The sequence below is a fragment of the Hyperolius riggenbachi genome, chromosome 4 (genome assembly GCF_040937935.1).
Source record: "Hyperolius riggenbachi isolate aHypRig1 chromosome 4, aHypRig1.pri, whole genome shotgun sequence".
NCBI classification, from domain to species: domain Eukaryota; kingdom Metazoa; phylum Chordata; class Amphibia; order Anura; family Hyperoliidae; genus Hyperolius; species Hyperolius riggenbachi.
In genome coordinates, this window is record NC_090649.1 from 219,863,097 (window position 1) to 219,881,596 (window position 18,500).

Sequence of the window (18,500 nt, forward strand, 5' to 3'; positions counted from 1 at the left end):
ATACAGGATCTTCTCAAAAAATTAGCATATTGTGATAAAGTTCATTATTTTCTGTAATGTACTGATAAACATTAGACTTTCATATATTTTAGATTCAAATATACACAACAGAAGTAGTTCAAGCCTTTTATTTTTTTTAATATTGATGATTTTGGCATACAGCTCATGAAAACCCAAAATTCCTATCTCAAAAAATTAGCATATTTCATCCGACCAATAAAAGAAAAGTGTTTTTAAAACAAAAAAGTCAACCTTCATATTGGGCAATCTGCTGAAAAGCTTTATGGAGATGAAGATTTCATTTTTCAGCACGACCTGGCACCTGCTCACAGTGGCAAAACCACTGGTAAATGGTTTACTGACCATGGTATTACTGTGCTCAATTGGCCTGCCATCTCTCCTGACCTGAACCCCATAGAGAATCTGTGGGATATTGTGAAGAGAAAGTTGAGAGACGCAAGACCCAACACTCTGGATGAGCTTAAGGCCGCTATTGAAGCATCCTGGGCAGTGCCACAGGCTGATTGCCTCCATGCCACGCCGCATTGAAGCAGTCATTTCTGCAAAAGGATTCCCGACCAAGTATTGAGTGCATAACTGAACATAATTATTTGAAGGTTGACTTTTTTTGTTTTTTAAAAACACTTATCTTTTATTGGTCGGATGAAATATGCTAATTTTTTGAGATAGGAATTTGGGGTTTTCATGAGTTGTATGCCAAAATCATCAATATTAAAACAATAAAAGGCTTGAACTACTTCAGTTGTGTGTATTTGAATCTAAAATATATGAAAGTCTAATGTTTATCAGTACATTACAGAAAATAATGAACTTTATCACAATATGCTAATTTTTTGAGAAGATCCTGTATATAGTACCTGCACAGGCTTGACTAGTTGCCCAACCCCACTTTTTCAGTGATATTGGGCAATCCAAGTTATCAGGTGCTAGCTTACATTGCTCAATTTCAGTCAGGGCAACATAGGAAAACCTTGCCTGATTGCTACTGTCATTCCAGTCATGAGGCACCCCTTGTCTTCAACACCACAACCCCTTCCATAGACGCAACAGGGGTGTTTGACCAGAGTGTCCCTGCTAAAGCACAGCTGCGTGGACAGTCAGATCATATCTGAATATCTGCTCTAGTATGTTTGTGGGCAGCTTATGCCAGTATAGCCAGAGTATCAGCTGAGCAGGCAATCAATAAAAACTGATCTACTGTACTGTGTAATAGGGTATTACATAATGTTGCCAGTTGAGTGGTTGCACTAGTGGAATTACTTCAGCAAATTCTCAGAGCAGTGACTGTAGGCTCAGAGGATCAAGCCTGCTGCTTGAGCATGGGAACTCACATTTACATTACAATCCTGTGACTATAAAATGGCTGCCACTGTTTCTACTGAAAACAAATCGTGTTCTCCTGGGAACTGTCTGCCTTTGAAGGAAAATTCAATTAGCCATTTAGATTGTTACCATTAGATTCTCACCTCTACATATGCACATAGGAAAACTTTAGACTATTAGTAGCACTAGCTTAAAATGGCTCTAATGCTGCGACACACACGATGCAATTTCCTGTCCGATTGAGTGATCTGACAGGAATTTTTATGATCGGACATGAAGTTGTACCGTGTATAATTGTACAACCTGCTCCTGACCAATAAAGGAATCTTTTTTCCGATAACTTTGCAAAAATCGATTAATTTTTTTTTGATCCAGAAACAGATCGGACATGTTGAAAATAATTACCCGATACTCGGTGATCGGACTAGAAATTGCATTGTGTGTTCCCAGCATTAGGTTATGTTTACAGTTGTGTTACGACATAAAGACCACATTGTGTAACACGGACGTTGTACTGTAACGTGACATCCACAGTGTGACGCATGCAGTGCGTTACTGCAGAATGCCTGCATTGATGTGAAGCATGCTTTTCGTTGGCTGTATACGAATCAGCGCGCAGATAATGTGCGTTGCCACTTTTACGCTCTGTTGCGTTCCTGCTCTTACAGGGAATGCAATGCCCACTGTGAACATAATTTGATTTCTGATGTCATTTAAAAGTTGAGATCTGAAGTGTCCCCTGACCTATGAATGTGTACTCTGAGTAGTAGCACTGTATGGTGTATGTATATATATATATATATATATATATATATATATATATATATATATATTTATATAATATATATATATAAAATATATTTTTCCTCCTCTTTTTTTTAATCACTTAGGTCTATCTGGAGGGATATATCCCTCCAAATAGCCTGCCCTGCTGCCGCTCCGCCGGGTGCGCGGGCTCCCGCCGCCTTCTGTTAGCCCCAAGATCAATGAATGGGAACATAGTTTCCATTCATTGATCTAAGTCCCCGGAAGAAAAACCGATGGCTTTTAATCAGAGTCTTTCTGAGTAAAAAGTTTCCTTCCTCCTTATGCTTCCTGGAAGCCAGAGCGTTCGCTTCCAGGACTAAATTTTTTTTTTTTTTTACTGTGGCAAATGCTAGTTACGTGCACTTGGTACACAGAGGGGACGGACTTAGGGTGGGAATGGAAGCATTGGAGGCGTGAGCCCCGATGATGACAGAGGGGAGTGAACACGTCATCATGCTCAGCCTTATTGTAACACAGCGCCAGCCCTGGTGGAACGCAGCGCCAGGGAAATGAGGTCCATAGGGAGGAGGCTCTATTGGCTTAAAGCTCTCACGAACACACCAATACCCTAGTCCCTGATGAGTCATTTGTGATGAAACATGTCAGGCGGTGCTTAAGTGTGGAACGGAGAGCCAATCCAGATACACGTGGGAATTCCGAGCGGCGTCCCGTCTAGCGGACGTGGCTGAAGCACGCTCTGACACCGGCAGCAGAGGGGAAACCAGCAGGCATTTTTTTTTAATCAAATTATATTTGTATGTAAACCTGCACATACATGTGCAGAGCCAAGTCACTGCATCTCTTGTCAGTGTCACTAACCAGGGATGCAAACATTAATTTTCTTTTAAATTTTTTTTTTTTGGTGATATGTATTTGCCATGACATTGTCCTCTGCTACAGTGGCTGCAAATACATATTTTTTTCCCTCAAATTACATGTGCAGAGCAAAGTCACCATATCTCTTGTCAGTCACCAGGGATACAACAAACATTGATTTTTTTTTTAAAGTTATATTTTTTTGGTGATATGTATGTGCCATTACATGGTCTGACCTCTGTTACAGCACCTGTAAAAATATTTTTCTCAGATTACATTTGTATGCAAACCTGCACATACTGTACATCTGCAGAGTCAAGTAACTGCATCTCTTGTCAGTGTCACTCACCAGGTATGCAACAAACACTGATATTCTTAAAAGAAGTTTATATTTTTTTTGTCAAATTACATTTGTATGTAAATCTGCACATACATGTACAGAGCCAAGTCACCGCATCTCTAGTCAGTATCATACACCAGGAATGCAACAAACATTGATTTTCTTTAAAAAAAAAAAAAAGTTTATTTTTATTTTTTGGTAATATGTATAGGCCATGATTTTGTCTGTCCTCTGCTACAGCGGCTGCAAATACATAATTTTTTCTAAAATTACATTTTTTTTTTTTTAGGTGTAAAATGTATGTGCCAAGACATTTTCTGGCCTTTGCTACAGCGTCTGCACAAATATCATGTTTTCTCAAATTATATCTGTATGTAAACTTGCACCATCATGTGCAGAGCCAAGTGACTGTACTGTATCTCTTGTCAGTGTCACTCACTAGGGATGCAACAAACACTGATTTAAAAAAAAGTCCATATTTTTTGGTAATATGAATGTGTCATGACATTGTCTGGCCTCTGCTACAGCGCAAAAATATATATTCTTTGTCGAATTACATTTGCATATAAACCTGCACATACATCTGCAGAGCTAAGTCAACGCATCTCATCTATGTCACTCACCAGGGATGGAACAAACCTTTGATTTTCTGAAGTAAAAAAACAGTTTTTTAAAGGGGGGGAGGGGTAAAATGTATGTGCCATGACATTTTCTGGCCTCTGCAAAAATATTTTTTTGTCAAATTACATTTGTATGTAAAAGTCAATGCATCGCTTGTCAGTGTCACCCACCAGGGATGCCACACTGATTTTGTTAAAAAAAAAAAAAAAGTAGTGGTTTTTGGGTGATATGTCTGTGCCATGACATCTAGCCTCTGCTACTGCGCCTGCAAAAATAATTTTTATTTGTGAAATTACTTTTGTATTTAAACCTGCACATACATGTGCAGAGCCAATTCACTGCATCTCATCAGTGTCACTCACCAGGGATGCAATAAACATTGATATTCTTAAAAAAAAGTTTTATATTTTTTTAATAATATGTATATGCCATGACATTGTCTGGCCTCTGCTACAATTCCTGCAAAAATATATTTTTTTTGTCAAATTACATTTGTATGTAAACCTGCACCATCTTGTGCAGAGCCAAGTCAACACATCTTTAGTCAGTGTCACTCACCAGGGATGCAACAAAAATTGATTTTCTTAAAATAAACTTTACATTTGTGGTTTAATGTATGTGTCATGACAATGTCTAGCCTCTGCTACACCTGCAAAAATATATTTTTTGTCAAATTACATTTGTATGTAAACCTGCACCATCATATACAGAGCCAAGTCACCGCATCCCTTGTCAGTGTCACTCACCAGAGATGCAAATTTGATTTTCTTTAAAAAAACAAAAAAAACCAACGTATTTGGTAAAATGTATGTGCCTTCCCTTGTCATTGTGACCTCAGCTGCAACAATGTTTTTTTTTTTTTTTTTTTAGCTAAAATGTATATACCATGACGGCATAGTTCTGGCCTCTGCTTAAGATTGACAATCGTTTCTGCGCCACGGAGGGTCCCCTACATCAGATAGTGCAGACTATATTGTCAATGTGTGTGTTGACTTGTGATGTGAAGAATAAAATACTTTGGAATTTACAAATTGGTGTGCTAACCGACCTTGGACTTTATTGTTACAAATTAGGTGTGGCTCGGCGCCCAGGTTATGCACCCATCTTTGACATCCGGTAAGGTGTGCCACTCCAGACTTACCACTTTGTACAACCTGCGGAATGAGACAGGCATAACTGCAGATAGAATATTTTCTGGAATATCACAGCTATATTCAAGGAAAAAGTCAAATCCTTGTAATCAAACCTAATTTTATTTATAAAACTATATTTTTTTCTAATTCTAATCACATAAAAGTATTATTCTGCAGTGACATAATGATTTCTTGCTTATTTGTAATATTTGTTATGGTGGCAGCAGGTATTTTCAGAACCAGTCCATCTCAGCAGAGCTAAGAGTAATTTGTAACAGCTGTTGCACCCATTTACCCGATGCATTTGGTAAAAGGGTGTGGGCAGCACGGTGGTGTAATTGTTAGTATTCTCACCAGCTGACCCAACTATATGACTGACAGCAGTGGGCCCCTCAGCGCAAATGTCACCACATTGCACGCAACAACATCAGACCTCATATTAGTGCAGCTCACCCCCCCCCCAAAAAAAAATGGCTGACAGCAGTGGGCATCTTAGTACAAACGTCACCACATTGCACGCAATAACATCAGACCTCATATTAGTCCAGCTGACCCCCAAAATGACTTTAACAGCAGTGGGCCCCTTAGCGGAAAGTTCTCCACATGCTATGCAATAACATCATACATCATGCCAGTGCGTCTGATCCCCAGAATGACTGATAGTGGGCCCCTGAAATAAGTGGGATTTGTAATTTGAAAACAAAGTCTTTTGGAGACCAGAGTAAATCATTTAAAAAGATATGGTTGTTTAATTAGGCATTATTGATCTTCCATGAATATTCAAAAATAAATGAATAAGGTACAATTCTTAATTACATCAAAAATATAGTTGCAAAATATAAAAACAAATTGAATTGAATTGCTGAGTAATCTGTAGGTATATTAAGGAAAGGCCTATTGTTCTGGCTTGTGTGGTTGCGCGTGCGTGTGCGTGTGCGTGTGTGAAAGGCTGAAGGAAGCAAGTCTGACTGCTGACTCTCGCCTAAAACTCTTTACATACGAAATGGGATGGTCCCAAAATGCATTACGATATTACCTCTGGTCGGTCTAATCAAATAATGCTATAGTTTCTATTCGCTGACTACCAAACTTAGCTGTTTCAGTTAACTCTTCATTTATCCCAAAGAAAGCACATGTTCCATTCTGGCTGAAACCAGAACTGGCAATCTTCTGGTATGCCTTGGCCAGAGAAATAATGAAAGACAGCTGGTGACCATAGCTTCTGACTGTGTGTGTGTGTGTGTGTGTGTGTGTGTGTGTGTGTGTGTGTGTGTGTGTGTGTGTGTGTGTGTGTGTGTGTGTGTGTGTGTGTGTGTGTGTGTGTGTGTGTGTGTGTGTGTGTGTGTGTGTGTGTGTGTGTGTGTGTGTGTGTGTGTGTGTGTGTGTGTGTGTGTGTGTGTGTGTGTGTGTGTGTGTGTGTGTGTGTGTGTGTGGGGGTTGGGGATGGTTAGCATATACATTCCATTGCTTCTCAGAGCAAAGAATTCCTGAGAACAGGACTATAGTCTATAGGAATTTCCATTCAACCCTTGTTCTCCTAGCCTAGATAATTAAATATTTCTTTTCAATCAAGCTTATCAATATCACATATATAATTAAACCCATAGCTTTGATGTCTCAATGTAGTCACATCCAATATAGATAATTCTTCTCATCACAGCAGGGCCCTAGCTATGTAGAGAGCTCAAATCATCAAATATTTAGATAACTCGATTAAGATCTCAAAACATTCAACTTATTACATCTCCCCCTGATTATAGATGTTAAATCATCTATTAAAATTACTTTCACTTCTATAAATACATTTTTGTATAATTTAATCATTATAAAAAATTATAGTTAAAATATAACAATCATATTCTGTCATCTTTCACTAATAATTACGTTCAAATTTTGCTACCTCTAATTTCTAGATTAATCAATAACTTTTATTTAAACGAATTGCATTTATATGCTCTTCATACATCCCTTGTGAATGAACTCTATGAGGAAAAAAAAAACTCTTTTAACACCTGCCTTGCTGGACTTAACTTAAACTGCAAACTTCCTTTGTTCTTCATATGTAATTGGAGGTGTGTGTGTTAACCCTTTCACTTCTCGTTGTACAGGAAAGTTTACACTTGACAAAAATGGTAGATTCTTCTTAAAATTAAACTAATACCTTTAGGCTGCTTACACACAGGGACGTTACAGGCGCACGTTACTGCGCCTGTAACGCTCCCCCAACGCACAGCAATGTAACAAGTGGGCTGTTCACACAGCCCACGTTGCGTTACATGTAATGCTGCACGTTCTTAGGAAAGTGCAGCATGCTGTGCGTTCTAGCGGCTTAAGCCGCGTTAGACTGTTTGCACATGCGCATTAATGTTGGGGAGGAGCGGAGAGCAACCAGGCACATGGCTAATTAATATTCACTGCACGTTGTGACGTGCAGTGTTTACTTCCTGGTGCTGCCGCTCTGTGCGGCGATTGGCCGGCGGGACCACGTGATGCCGCATGCGCGCAAGAGTGCTCTTCACGGACGCCACAGTGAGCTGCACAATGCGGCTCACTCTGACGTCCACATAGAGCACCATGCATTGCGTTAGGTGCACGTTATGCGACCTTAACGTAGCACCTAACGCAACGTCTTGGTGCGCAAGTAGCCTTAAACTAAACATGCAAACATGATGACAAATCTAACCTTTGAATTTCATTACTTTTTCTTCCATTTTAAAATGATCATAAAACCCTTTTTTTTTTATAAAACAATCATAATAATGTATATAATTAATTAGATTACCTAATAATGTTACAAAATAATCAAATGTATTGCCTTCCGACTACTAATATCATTAAAATATTATTCATTCATCTTGATGGAATTCATATCACTTATCTATCCCAAATCAATATGAATTAATGTATACCTGTATTCTGCAATTATGTTATATCTCCTTAAAAACATTGTATTATTGTTTGGAAATATCTATAATATATACAGTTTGAACTTTCAAACATATCCTAATCAAATATTTTTTCCATTATTAATCAAAATTAAAAATATTAAATCATAAAAATGTATCATTTGAGGACATGATACTGATGCAATGTGTATAATAATACCTTCCCATCATCTGATTTACATTGACATTTTATTATTATGCTATCTAACTAGCCCTTTGCTTTCTGACAAGCCTTATTATCTTTAAAGAGAACCCGAGGTGGCCTTGTATTATGTAAGTGGGGCACAGAGGCTGGTTGGTCACACTAACACCAGCCTCTGTTGCCCCATCGTGTGTCTCAAAGACCCCCCTGCTCGCCGCTATACCCCCGCAGTGCTGGCGACACGCAGCGTGTCGCCAGCACAATGTTTACTCTAGCGCTGTCTGTCAGCGCCGCTCCGCCGCCTCCCCCGCATCGCCGCTACCCGCCCTCGTCCCTTCCCTCCCGCTGATTGGAGGGAAGGGACGAGGGGGGGTAGCGGCGATGCGGAGGAGGCGTGGGAGCGGCGCTGACAGACAGCGCTAGAGTAAACATTGTGCTGGTGACGCGCTGCGTGTCGCCAGCACTGCGGGGAGTATAGCGGCGAGCAGGGCTGTCTTTGAGACACACGATGGGGCAACAGAGGCTGGTGTTAGTGTGCCCAACCAGCCTCTGTGCCCCACTTACGTAATACAAGGCCACCTCGGGTTCTCTTTAAATCAGATTTCAAAGTTACTTAATACAACCCATTAATTATATAATCAATGATGTTTGCACCATCTAAAATTCCTTTCATAATGTTCCAATCAAACTCTCAAAATAACTTTGCATACAAGATATACTATGGAAACCCCTTTCTATCAAAAATATTTCCAATTTTCCAAACATTAATCAAAAATGTACCTTATTTTTTCCAAAAATGATTGGATCTATAGGTTATTGAATAAAAAAACTTTTCCTTATAGAACCTTTTCTGTTTTACCAATATTTTTCCCTAAACTTTTCATTATTTTATGAAAACATCACATATAACCTAACCCTGTTCTGTAACATACAAAACATAAAAAATTAAACATTAAGACACCAAGACAAAAAATGAAAGATTCTTCCTCGTCAAATTGTATGTGTATAACCATATAGTTCACTTTTTAGAACTCAGTTCATAAAAGGAGGGAGGAAAAAAAAACTCTTCAATGTCTTCAGGCCGTAAACTTCCTTTCATTCCTTTATCAATTGAAGCATGGAATCTTATCTCAATAGGCTCATTAGCATGTGAAAGCCTTGTAATCTTGCCATCTCTGCATGTGATCTTTTTCGTCAATAGATCATTTAGAAATACATCTCTAATCAAAAATATGGTATCATTAATCTTGTCTCAAGAAAATAACTTTAAACTTTTGTTCCACCTTTGAACAAACAAACTCATATGACATTGTCTAAATTGCAATCCTTTGATGAGGACACAAACCATGAACTTTAATAAATCTCGTTTATCTAATAAACATAAGTTTCATAACCTTAGATAAACCTAATAAAAGCTCAATAAAAAATCTACAACGTCATCTTAAAGACATCCTACACAACTTATTGTGAGGACAACAAAGTTATATTCTCTTATGTAAATGTGTAATAGCATGTTAATATGTGTGTGTGCGTTAACATAACATGCTAATCTCATGTGTATATGTCATTATTAGTCTACCTGCTGTGTGTGTGTGTGCAAATTGCAAGTAAACTAAATGATACCTTTACATTTCTTACACAATGATATTTCAAAAATGATCAATACATTATTTATAAAGACTTTTCTGATGTATCTTGACTCATGCAGTTTGGGTGACTGCAAATGGCTCGGATTACATGACTCCTGCTGTTCTTAATTAACCCTTCTCTTGCTTAACATGGAAACAATTCTATGTCACTAAAAACTTAACTTGAAAACTTTCTTTAATTTTTATTTAAAATGACCTAATCTTATATACCGTATTTTTCGGACTATAAGACGCACTTTTTATCCCCCAAAAGTGGGGGGGGGGGAGTCAGTGCGTCTTATAGTCCGAATGTACCACCAGTGCCTATGTTTTTCCTCTGTCCCCCTGGGTCTGACAGTGACCACCATCCCTGTGCGTGGTTTCCCACCCATGTGTGCAGTGTTCCTTCTATGTGTGCAGTGTCCCATGTCCCTATGTCCGATGTCCCCCTGTTTAAATTGCCCCGTTTCCCTGTCCTTGGGTCTGATGTGCCTGCATCTGATGTCCCCATGTCCCCAATCTGATGTCCCCATGTCCGGTGTCCCCAATCTGATATCCCCGTGTCCGGTTTCCCCGCATCTGATGTCCCCCTGTGTCCGGTGTCCTCGCATCTGATGTCCCCCTGTGTCTGCGCATATGATGTCCCTGTGTCCGGTGTCCCCACATCTGATGTCGCCATCCCTAAGTTTGCTGTCCCCCGTGTCCAGCATACCATGTTTTCCCCGACTCCTCAATCCGCAGCGAGCAGCTCCAATGATGGAAGTGGCCAACGACCAATCAGGCGGGGGGCGCTGCCCCAGACCGCCAATCGCAGCGCTCACTTCTCCTGCTGCTTCTTTTTACAGGGCCCGGTAGTCCCGCGGGCGGGATAATTCGGGCCAATCACGGTACAATGCGGGCGGAGCTTCACCCGGCGCCTGTATTGGGTTGTGACAGCACGACTTTCCACCGTGTGGATTTTGCGTGTATCCTGCCGCTAAGCACTGCCACGCTGTGTTTCTGAGCTGCACGTGGTGGGTAGAGGCAGATGGTGAATTGACTGCAGTACAAGCATCAAGTTGGAGAGACGCAAGCAGGTCAGTCTCTGCATAATAGCAGACAAAGCCATTGATCTCACCCTCTACAGCACCTTGGGTGCTGTGAAAAGCCATCAGAAGCAGTAAGCTTTGTAACTGGCAGTCTGGGGCAGCGCCCCCCACCTGATTGGTCGAGGGCTATTTTCTTATTAGCCTGAGGAATGGGGGGGAGAAGCTATGGTATACAGGACACAGGGGGACACCAAATGCAAGGATGGAGACACAGTACACAGGGACAGGACACAGGGAGACACCACACGCAGGCATGTGATGCAGGGGGACACCACACACATTGATGGGACACCACACACATTGATGGGACACAGGGGGACACCACGCACATTGATGGGATGCAGGGGGACACCGCAAGCAGGGACTGGGGCATGGGGGACACTGCACACATGGATGGGACACAGTACACATGGGTGGGACACAGGGGGACACAACACTCATGGGTGGGACACAGGGGGACACCACACACATGGATGGAACACTGCACACATGGATGGGACATGGTGGCACCGCACACAAGGATAGGGCATAGGGGGACACTGCACGCAAGTATTGGGCACAAGGGGACACTGCAGACAAGAATGGGACACAGAGGGACACTGCACACAGGGATGGGACACAGGGGGACACTGCACACATGGATGGGACACTGCACACATAAATGGGACACTGCACACTTGGATGGGACACCGTACACAGGGACTGGGACACGGGGACACCGCACACAGGCACACAGGGATAGGGCGTAGGGGACACTGCACACAGGGATAGGACACCACACACAGGGACGGGGACCCAGGGGGACAGAAGATGACAGGGGGGCAATAGAGGACAAGGGGCAGAGGAGGACACATGAGGCACAAGGGAAACATAATTGGGGGGGGGGGGGGGTCCCTAAGACGTCCCTGCACTATGGACGCACCAGGTTTAGTAGTTTATTTTTTTTGCCTGGTTTTTGTCCTCTAAACCTAGGTGCGTCTTATAGTCCGGAGCGTCTTATAGTCCGAAAAATACGGTACTTGTTACCAAAATTAATATAACAAGATATATTCTTTTTACTCTATTTTCTTGACATAGGTCTCTCTCTTTCTTGTAATAAATTTTACTAGCTCACTAAGTCTATACAACTGGCCTACTAAAATACATAGCAACTGATGTAACCAATTACTAATATCCCTAATATCCAAAATAAACTCCTAGAAACATGAAATCCACTTTTCTATAAACTACTGATACTCGAATTATTTCTTTTTAAATCCAATATCCCATTCAATTTTGTACCTCAATTTTCATCAATTTACAGAAAGGAAGGAAATCACCACCATCTCTGATTTTCTTCACATACTTCTCAGGAAACAAAATTTAATAATTAAGGAGATAGAATACATGTTTACACCAAATCATAAAGGGGAAATAAAAAAAAATGTCATCACATAAGCGCATATAGAATAAACAAACAATAACTTTTATCAGAGTTCTGCTATAACCTGTTGTCCTTTAAACATTTATTTTTTAAAATTTCCTTGAATTTAAATATATTGTGTACAGTCTAAAATATCAGTGCATACATTACTGTAATAATAATCTACAGCAATGATCAAAGTATACAATTTTATTTCAGATATTTGATACACCAGCACCAAGTCCCTTGTATACCAATAATTTGAACTGGTACATTTGATTTCACACCTCTGACCGGAAAAAGATATGAAAACATTTGTCACTATTCATCAATTATATTTTCATAAATTTCCACCCTTCTTCCGGTAAAGAGAAATAGACCTATACGAAAATGCAGCATATATAAGTATAAAGATATACGTATTCATGACAAATCACTCATGAGACAGAGCACTTAGCATATCATAACATCATCTAATCATATTACACATCAATCACTGATAACATTAGACTGAACACACATATTGACTTTTAAAATATATTTTTACCTTATAAAGTGTCAAAATCATCTAAATGTAATAACTATAGTCATGAGCTACCAAATTTACCTTATACATTACAGATCAAATTCTTATGTCATTGGTGCAATCGTTATTTGCAACAATTCAGCTTTATTTAATCAAAATTAAACCAAATCCCTTTATTTCACAATAAACTCACTAAGAACAACCTCCTGACTAAACCTATAACTTAAAAAAACTTATTTTATCAACTTTTGCATAAATCGAATCTTACAATATCTGTCTGTCATCTGTGGACACAAGCAATCACATCTTACTTATGAATGCTGACCCTTATCACAATATTCTCATCAATCCTCTAATACAGAAACAGATATGTCTATCATCAAACTATGATGATTAATACTCCTATGCAAAATTATAATAAGCTCATTTTAATTAATTAACATTTTTAATATCAATTATAATATTAATGACTATATTTTATACTTTTTGTCCAAACTCAAATGGAAAAATATAGGACAACAACTCTGAAACTTTTTATATCATATATAGCTTGCAATGTGAATACATTTATGTGACCATCTGCAATGATTTTACACTCCAATTAGAATAGCTGTAACATGAGACATGCTGCTGCAAAGAGGACGTGTCATTTTAGTAACCAATTCATAAAATATCACTTTTAAATACCCAGAAACATTTTGTTTTTCCCTGGCTTTCAGGATTACTGCGCTTTTAATAAACCACTATTACAGATATATTTCCTTTTTATATAAACTGTCACTTATTCATGGTCTATACATTTTCTTTCACACAAGTGGCCAATTAGCATAAATATAACATCCTTATTTTACTTATAGAAGCCATTATGGTAAGTTTTGCTTCTATGATCCAATTACACTATCAAAAGCTTCAATCAAAAACATTTTTTCACACGTTTAGCTTGCAGCTCTGTGAACAAAAATATCTCCATCTTTAAATAAACATCAGCATTGTGTAGGTCTGCATACTGTCTATTTAGCATCCTTCTCATTTTCGCAAACTCTAAGTAACTATTTCCCTTATTAACTAGCAAATAATAATCTTGACTTCTTTAATTGGATAACTTTGAATAATGCATCTGACTTTTAAAAAACTTTTAGCCAATTCAACAGGAAATAAAACATAATCACCTTATGCAGACTTCTGGTTTCACCCACATCTTATGGAGGTCCATCATTCACCTCTGGTCTGGTCTAGTCCCTTTCAACTTCAGGTTCAGCGCAAAAATAGTTTTGCAAATACCCAGCTGTCTGTCTTCTCCTCGTTCCCCCGTTTTGAAACGGATTTTTGCAATCTGGAATCGTAATCTTCTTTACGACTGGCTGATATTTGTGAAAAAGACTTAACGACTGGCTGACATTCGGCAATGAAATAAGTGGGATTTGTAATTTGAAAACAAAGTCTTTTGGAGACCAGAGTAAATCATTTAAAAAGATGTGGTTGTTTAATTAGGCATTATTGATCTTCCATGAATATTCAAAAATAAATCAGGTACAATTCTTAATTACATCAAAAATATAGTTGCAAAATATAAAAACAAATTGAATTGAATTGCTGAGTAATCTGTAGGTATATTAAGGAAAGGCCTATTGTTCTGGCTTGTGTGTGTGTGTGTGAAAGGCTGAAGGAAGCAAGTCTGACTGCTGACTCCCGCCTAAAACTCTTTACATACGAAATGGGATGGTCCCAAAATGCATTACGATATTGCCTCTGGTTGGTCTAATCAAATAATGCTATAGTTTCTATTCGCTGACTACCAAACCTAGCTGTTTCAGTTAACTCTTCATTTATCCCAAAGAGAGCACATGTTCCATTCTGGCTGAAACCAGAACTGGCAATCTTCTGGTATTCCTTGGCCAGAGAAATAATAAAAGACAGCTGGTGACCATAGCTTCTGACTGTGGGTGGGGGGGGGGGGGGGGGGGTGGTTAGCATATACATTCCATTGCTTCTCAGAGCAAAGAATTCCTGAGAACAGGACTATAGTCTATAGGAATTTTCATTCAACCCTTGTTCTCCTAGCCTAGATAATTAAAGATTTCTTTTCAATCAAGCTTATCAATATCGCATATATAATTGACCCATAGCTTTGATATCTAAATCTCGTCACATCCAATATAGATAATTCTCCTCATCACAGCAGGGCCCTAGCTATGTAGAGAGCTCAAATCATCAAATATTTAGATAACTCGATTAATATCTCAAAACATTCAACTTATTACAGCCCTCAATGTGAATGGCTTCTGTTCAGAACTCCAGCTAAGCACCTCTCGTCGTGTGGTGAAGTGTTTGCAACTTTGTAAGAGCAGGGTCAATGGGACCACGTGGTAGCCGCCGGGAGGGGGTTTATTAACCCTGTGAGCGGAGCAGACTGATCTGCTGCCAAATTTGCCACCAAACGTGTTACTGCAGCCGTAGAGAACACTGATGAGAAGGCGAATGCTAACCATTACAGAGCAAATTTATCATGGCCGCTACGCATGCGCAGTGCGATCGAAATATATTCACGCAGAAGATGCGCATGCGCACTAATGACAGGAGGCTAAAGTTGTAGTGATGGGTCGTTCGCGAACGAGCCGGCTCTAAGAGTCGGCTCTTTGATGCGAACGACAAGAGCCGGTTCTCAGTTTTAAAAGAGCCGATGTCTCAGCCACCCCACACAGCTCTGCTTTGCTCTGTAATAAATGGCGCTGGGGCATGCTGGGAGATGTAGTCTTCCTCTTGCAGCTGGTAGGAGTGTATGGAGCAGAGCAGTAGCAGGAGGGATTGCCCCAGTCAGAGAAGCAGTCTGGAGTTGTCATGGAGACGGGGGCAGGGCTTTTACTCCAATTCTGAGTGGTGTCTAGTGATATTTAATAAAGAGCCGATTCAGAGCCGTAAGAGCCGGCTCTTTAATTGGAGCCGTTTCAGAAGAGCTGATTCTCTGAGAAGAGCCGGAATTCCCATCACTACAGCTGATCCGCCAGCGCCAATCCCCTTTTATGGGACTGGGGAGGGACTGCGCATGCGCCCCGCCCCCTGGCCCAGCTCCCACTACCGGGGCTAGGCTGGGGGAGGGGGGTGCATATCAATAGGAGCTCACCTACTACAATAGGAGCTCACCTACTACTGTATTCCTACACACAGCAACAACAAGGCACACAGGTGTTATGTGGTGGGGGAGGGATGTGGAGAGAGCCAGCAGCACCAACCTGAGAAAGTGTTTTGGGGGTGTTTGATATATTATACTGTATGTATGCATGCATACATATATAAACATATTACACACACACACACACACACACACACACACACACACACACACACACACACACACACACACACACACACACACACACACACACATACTATAACTATTTCCTATAAGTGCAATTCTGCTACTCTAATTACCTCCCATGACTACTGGCAACCTATAAATTATTACAGGTTGGACATCCTTATCAGTCATATTCTTAAATAGGAAGTGCCCGCTTACATAATATTATAATATTGCATTATTCAACCACATCCTCATGCACAGATCATATTAAAATTCTAAATGATTGACATCAGCAATATGATAAAATAAATGTAAACAATAAAAATTGAAGGTAAGGGGCAGTAATGACTGTGCTGTATGTTCATTTTTTCTGCTGTTAACGTTGGTAACGTTTAAGTAACTGCCTATATTACAAGAAACTCATCTTATGTGGAGTAAAGTGCTGACAATGAAGAAGCCGTGGGTGGGCAGTTGCTACCATGCTACCTACTCATCATATGCTAGAGGTGTGAGTGTTCTCGTCCGCAGGTCCCTTCCATTCCAGCTCCTTAACCTCAAGCTGGACCCTCAGGGGCGATATGTTGCAATGCACGCCTTACTGCATATGCAAGATGTATTGGTTGTAGGCATTTATCTACCTCCCCCTGCTTCAACCGATTTACTTACTGAGATAATCTCCATTACAACTGAATGGGCCCCGGGTAAAATTATCTTACTAGGAGATTTTAACTTGGTCCTTTGCCCAGAAGACCGTCAGAAGCCTAACATGCGAGAACCCAAACATCTATTATACTGGATAGAAAGTATGGGATTTACAGATGTATGGGGGTGGAAGCATCCGCAGATCCCTGGTTTTACATGTCACTCATCTACACATAAGACCCTTTCGAGGATTGACATGGTCTTGGCCTCCAACTCCTCCCTTTCAATCATACAAGCGATTGATCGCCTACCTTGGGCCCTTTCTGACCATGCCCCACTTTTGGTATCACTGGGTCTCCGACAGTGCCAGTCCTTAAGACCCTGGCGGCTTTCGGGTTTTTGGATCAAGGATCCTGAAATCCAGGAGCCCATTTCAGACACTATTACTCAATTCTGGGAATCCAATAAAAAATCTGCTCCGCAGAGAGTTATATGGGATGCTTTTAAAGCTTTTACAAGGGGGGAATATATGTCCCAAATTAAAAAATGCAAGCATAACAGGTTACTGGAATATCAGAAAGCGGAGGATAGGGTTCGGGAAACTGAAAGCCTGTATTTAACCAACCCTGAAAGAGCCACATATTCGACATGGCAGCTGGCCATACAAGACTTTAAACTTATCCATGTGACATCTACTAAGAAAGGTCAGTTAAGTGTGAGGCAGAGAGTTTTTGAGTATGGTGATAAATGTGGGAAAATGTTGGCATGGCTCACAAAAGAGCATACCACTGCGATTACTATTTCATCAATCACTTCTGTCAGTAAGGGTACATTGACTGCCCCTGGTGATATAAATGAAGAATTTGCAAATTACTATAAGACATTATACTCCTCTCAATGCATCCACACACTTGATCAAACTGCTGAATATTTAGATGATATCACTTTGCCAAAACTTTCAAATGACCAACGGTTATGTTTAGATGTGGATGTCACAGAGGATGAGATATCCAATGCTATCGCTACACTCCAATCAAACAAAACTCCGGTCATGGACGGTATACCTGCAGAATTTTATAAACAATACTCTGAACAATTAACACCACATCTCCTAGCTCTATTCCAAGACCCTTCTGACGGGCTGTTGTTGCCAGACTCCATGCAAGAGGCATTAATAGTAGTTGTTCCCAAAAAAGGGAGAGATCCCAAACTCTGTGGTCCCTATCGCCCCATATCCCTTATCAATATGGACGCCAAAATATTTGCAAAAATTTTGGCTAACCGCCTCAAACCACACCTAGAAACATTAATTCACCCAGACCAGACCGGGTTCATGCCTGGAAAAGGTACCGACATAAACCTTCGTAGACTCTATATTAACTTAGCTGCCAAACATGATAATCCTGGACGAAGAGTCGTGGCCTCTTTAGACTCTGAAAAGGCCTTTGACTCTATAGAATGGTCATATCTCTGGTCGGTCTTGGGAAAGTTTGGGTTTGGCCCTAAATTCCTACGCTGGATTCAATTGTTATACACGGCCCCCAAAGCTAGGGTTCTTACTAATAGTATTACCTCCTTATCCTTCGGTCTGCAACGGGGGACCAGGCAAGGCTGCCCTTTGTCCCCTTTCCTTTTTGCTCTTGCAATGGAACCCCTTGCGGTCAGGATTAGGGCTGAGCCTAGTATTCAGGGACTCAAGATAGGTAATCTCACAGAAAAAATTGCCCTGTATGCTGATGATTTGTTGATCTTTTTGGGAGATGCGGAT

The 18,500-nt window shown here is 40.3% G+C and overlaps 1 protein-coding gene across 1 annotated transcript in view; it reads right to left on the bottom strand.

Annotated features, from left to right (window-relative positions):
- LOC137504755 (microcephalin-like) overlaps positions 1-17,164 on the bottom strand; it is a 121,988-nt gene extending 104,824 nt beyond the window's left edge. The window contains exon 1 of the mRNA XM_068233339.1: positions 17,061-17,164. Within this exon, the coding sequence (XP_068089440.1) occupies positions 17,061-17,164 (104 nt within the window). The remainder of the gene's footprint in view (positions 1-17,060) is intronic.
- Positions 17,165-18,500: the final 1,336 nt, after the last annotated feature.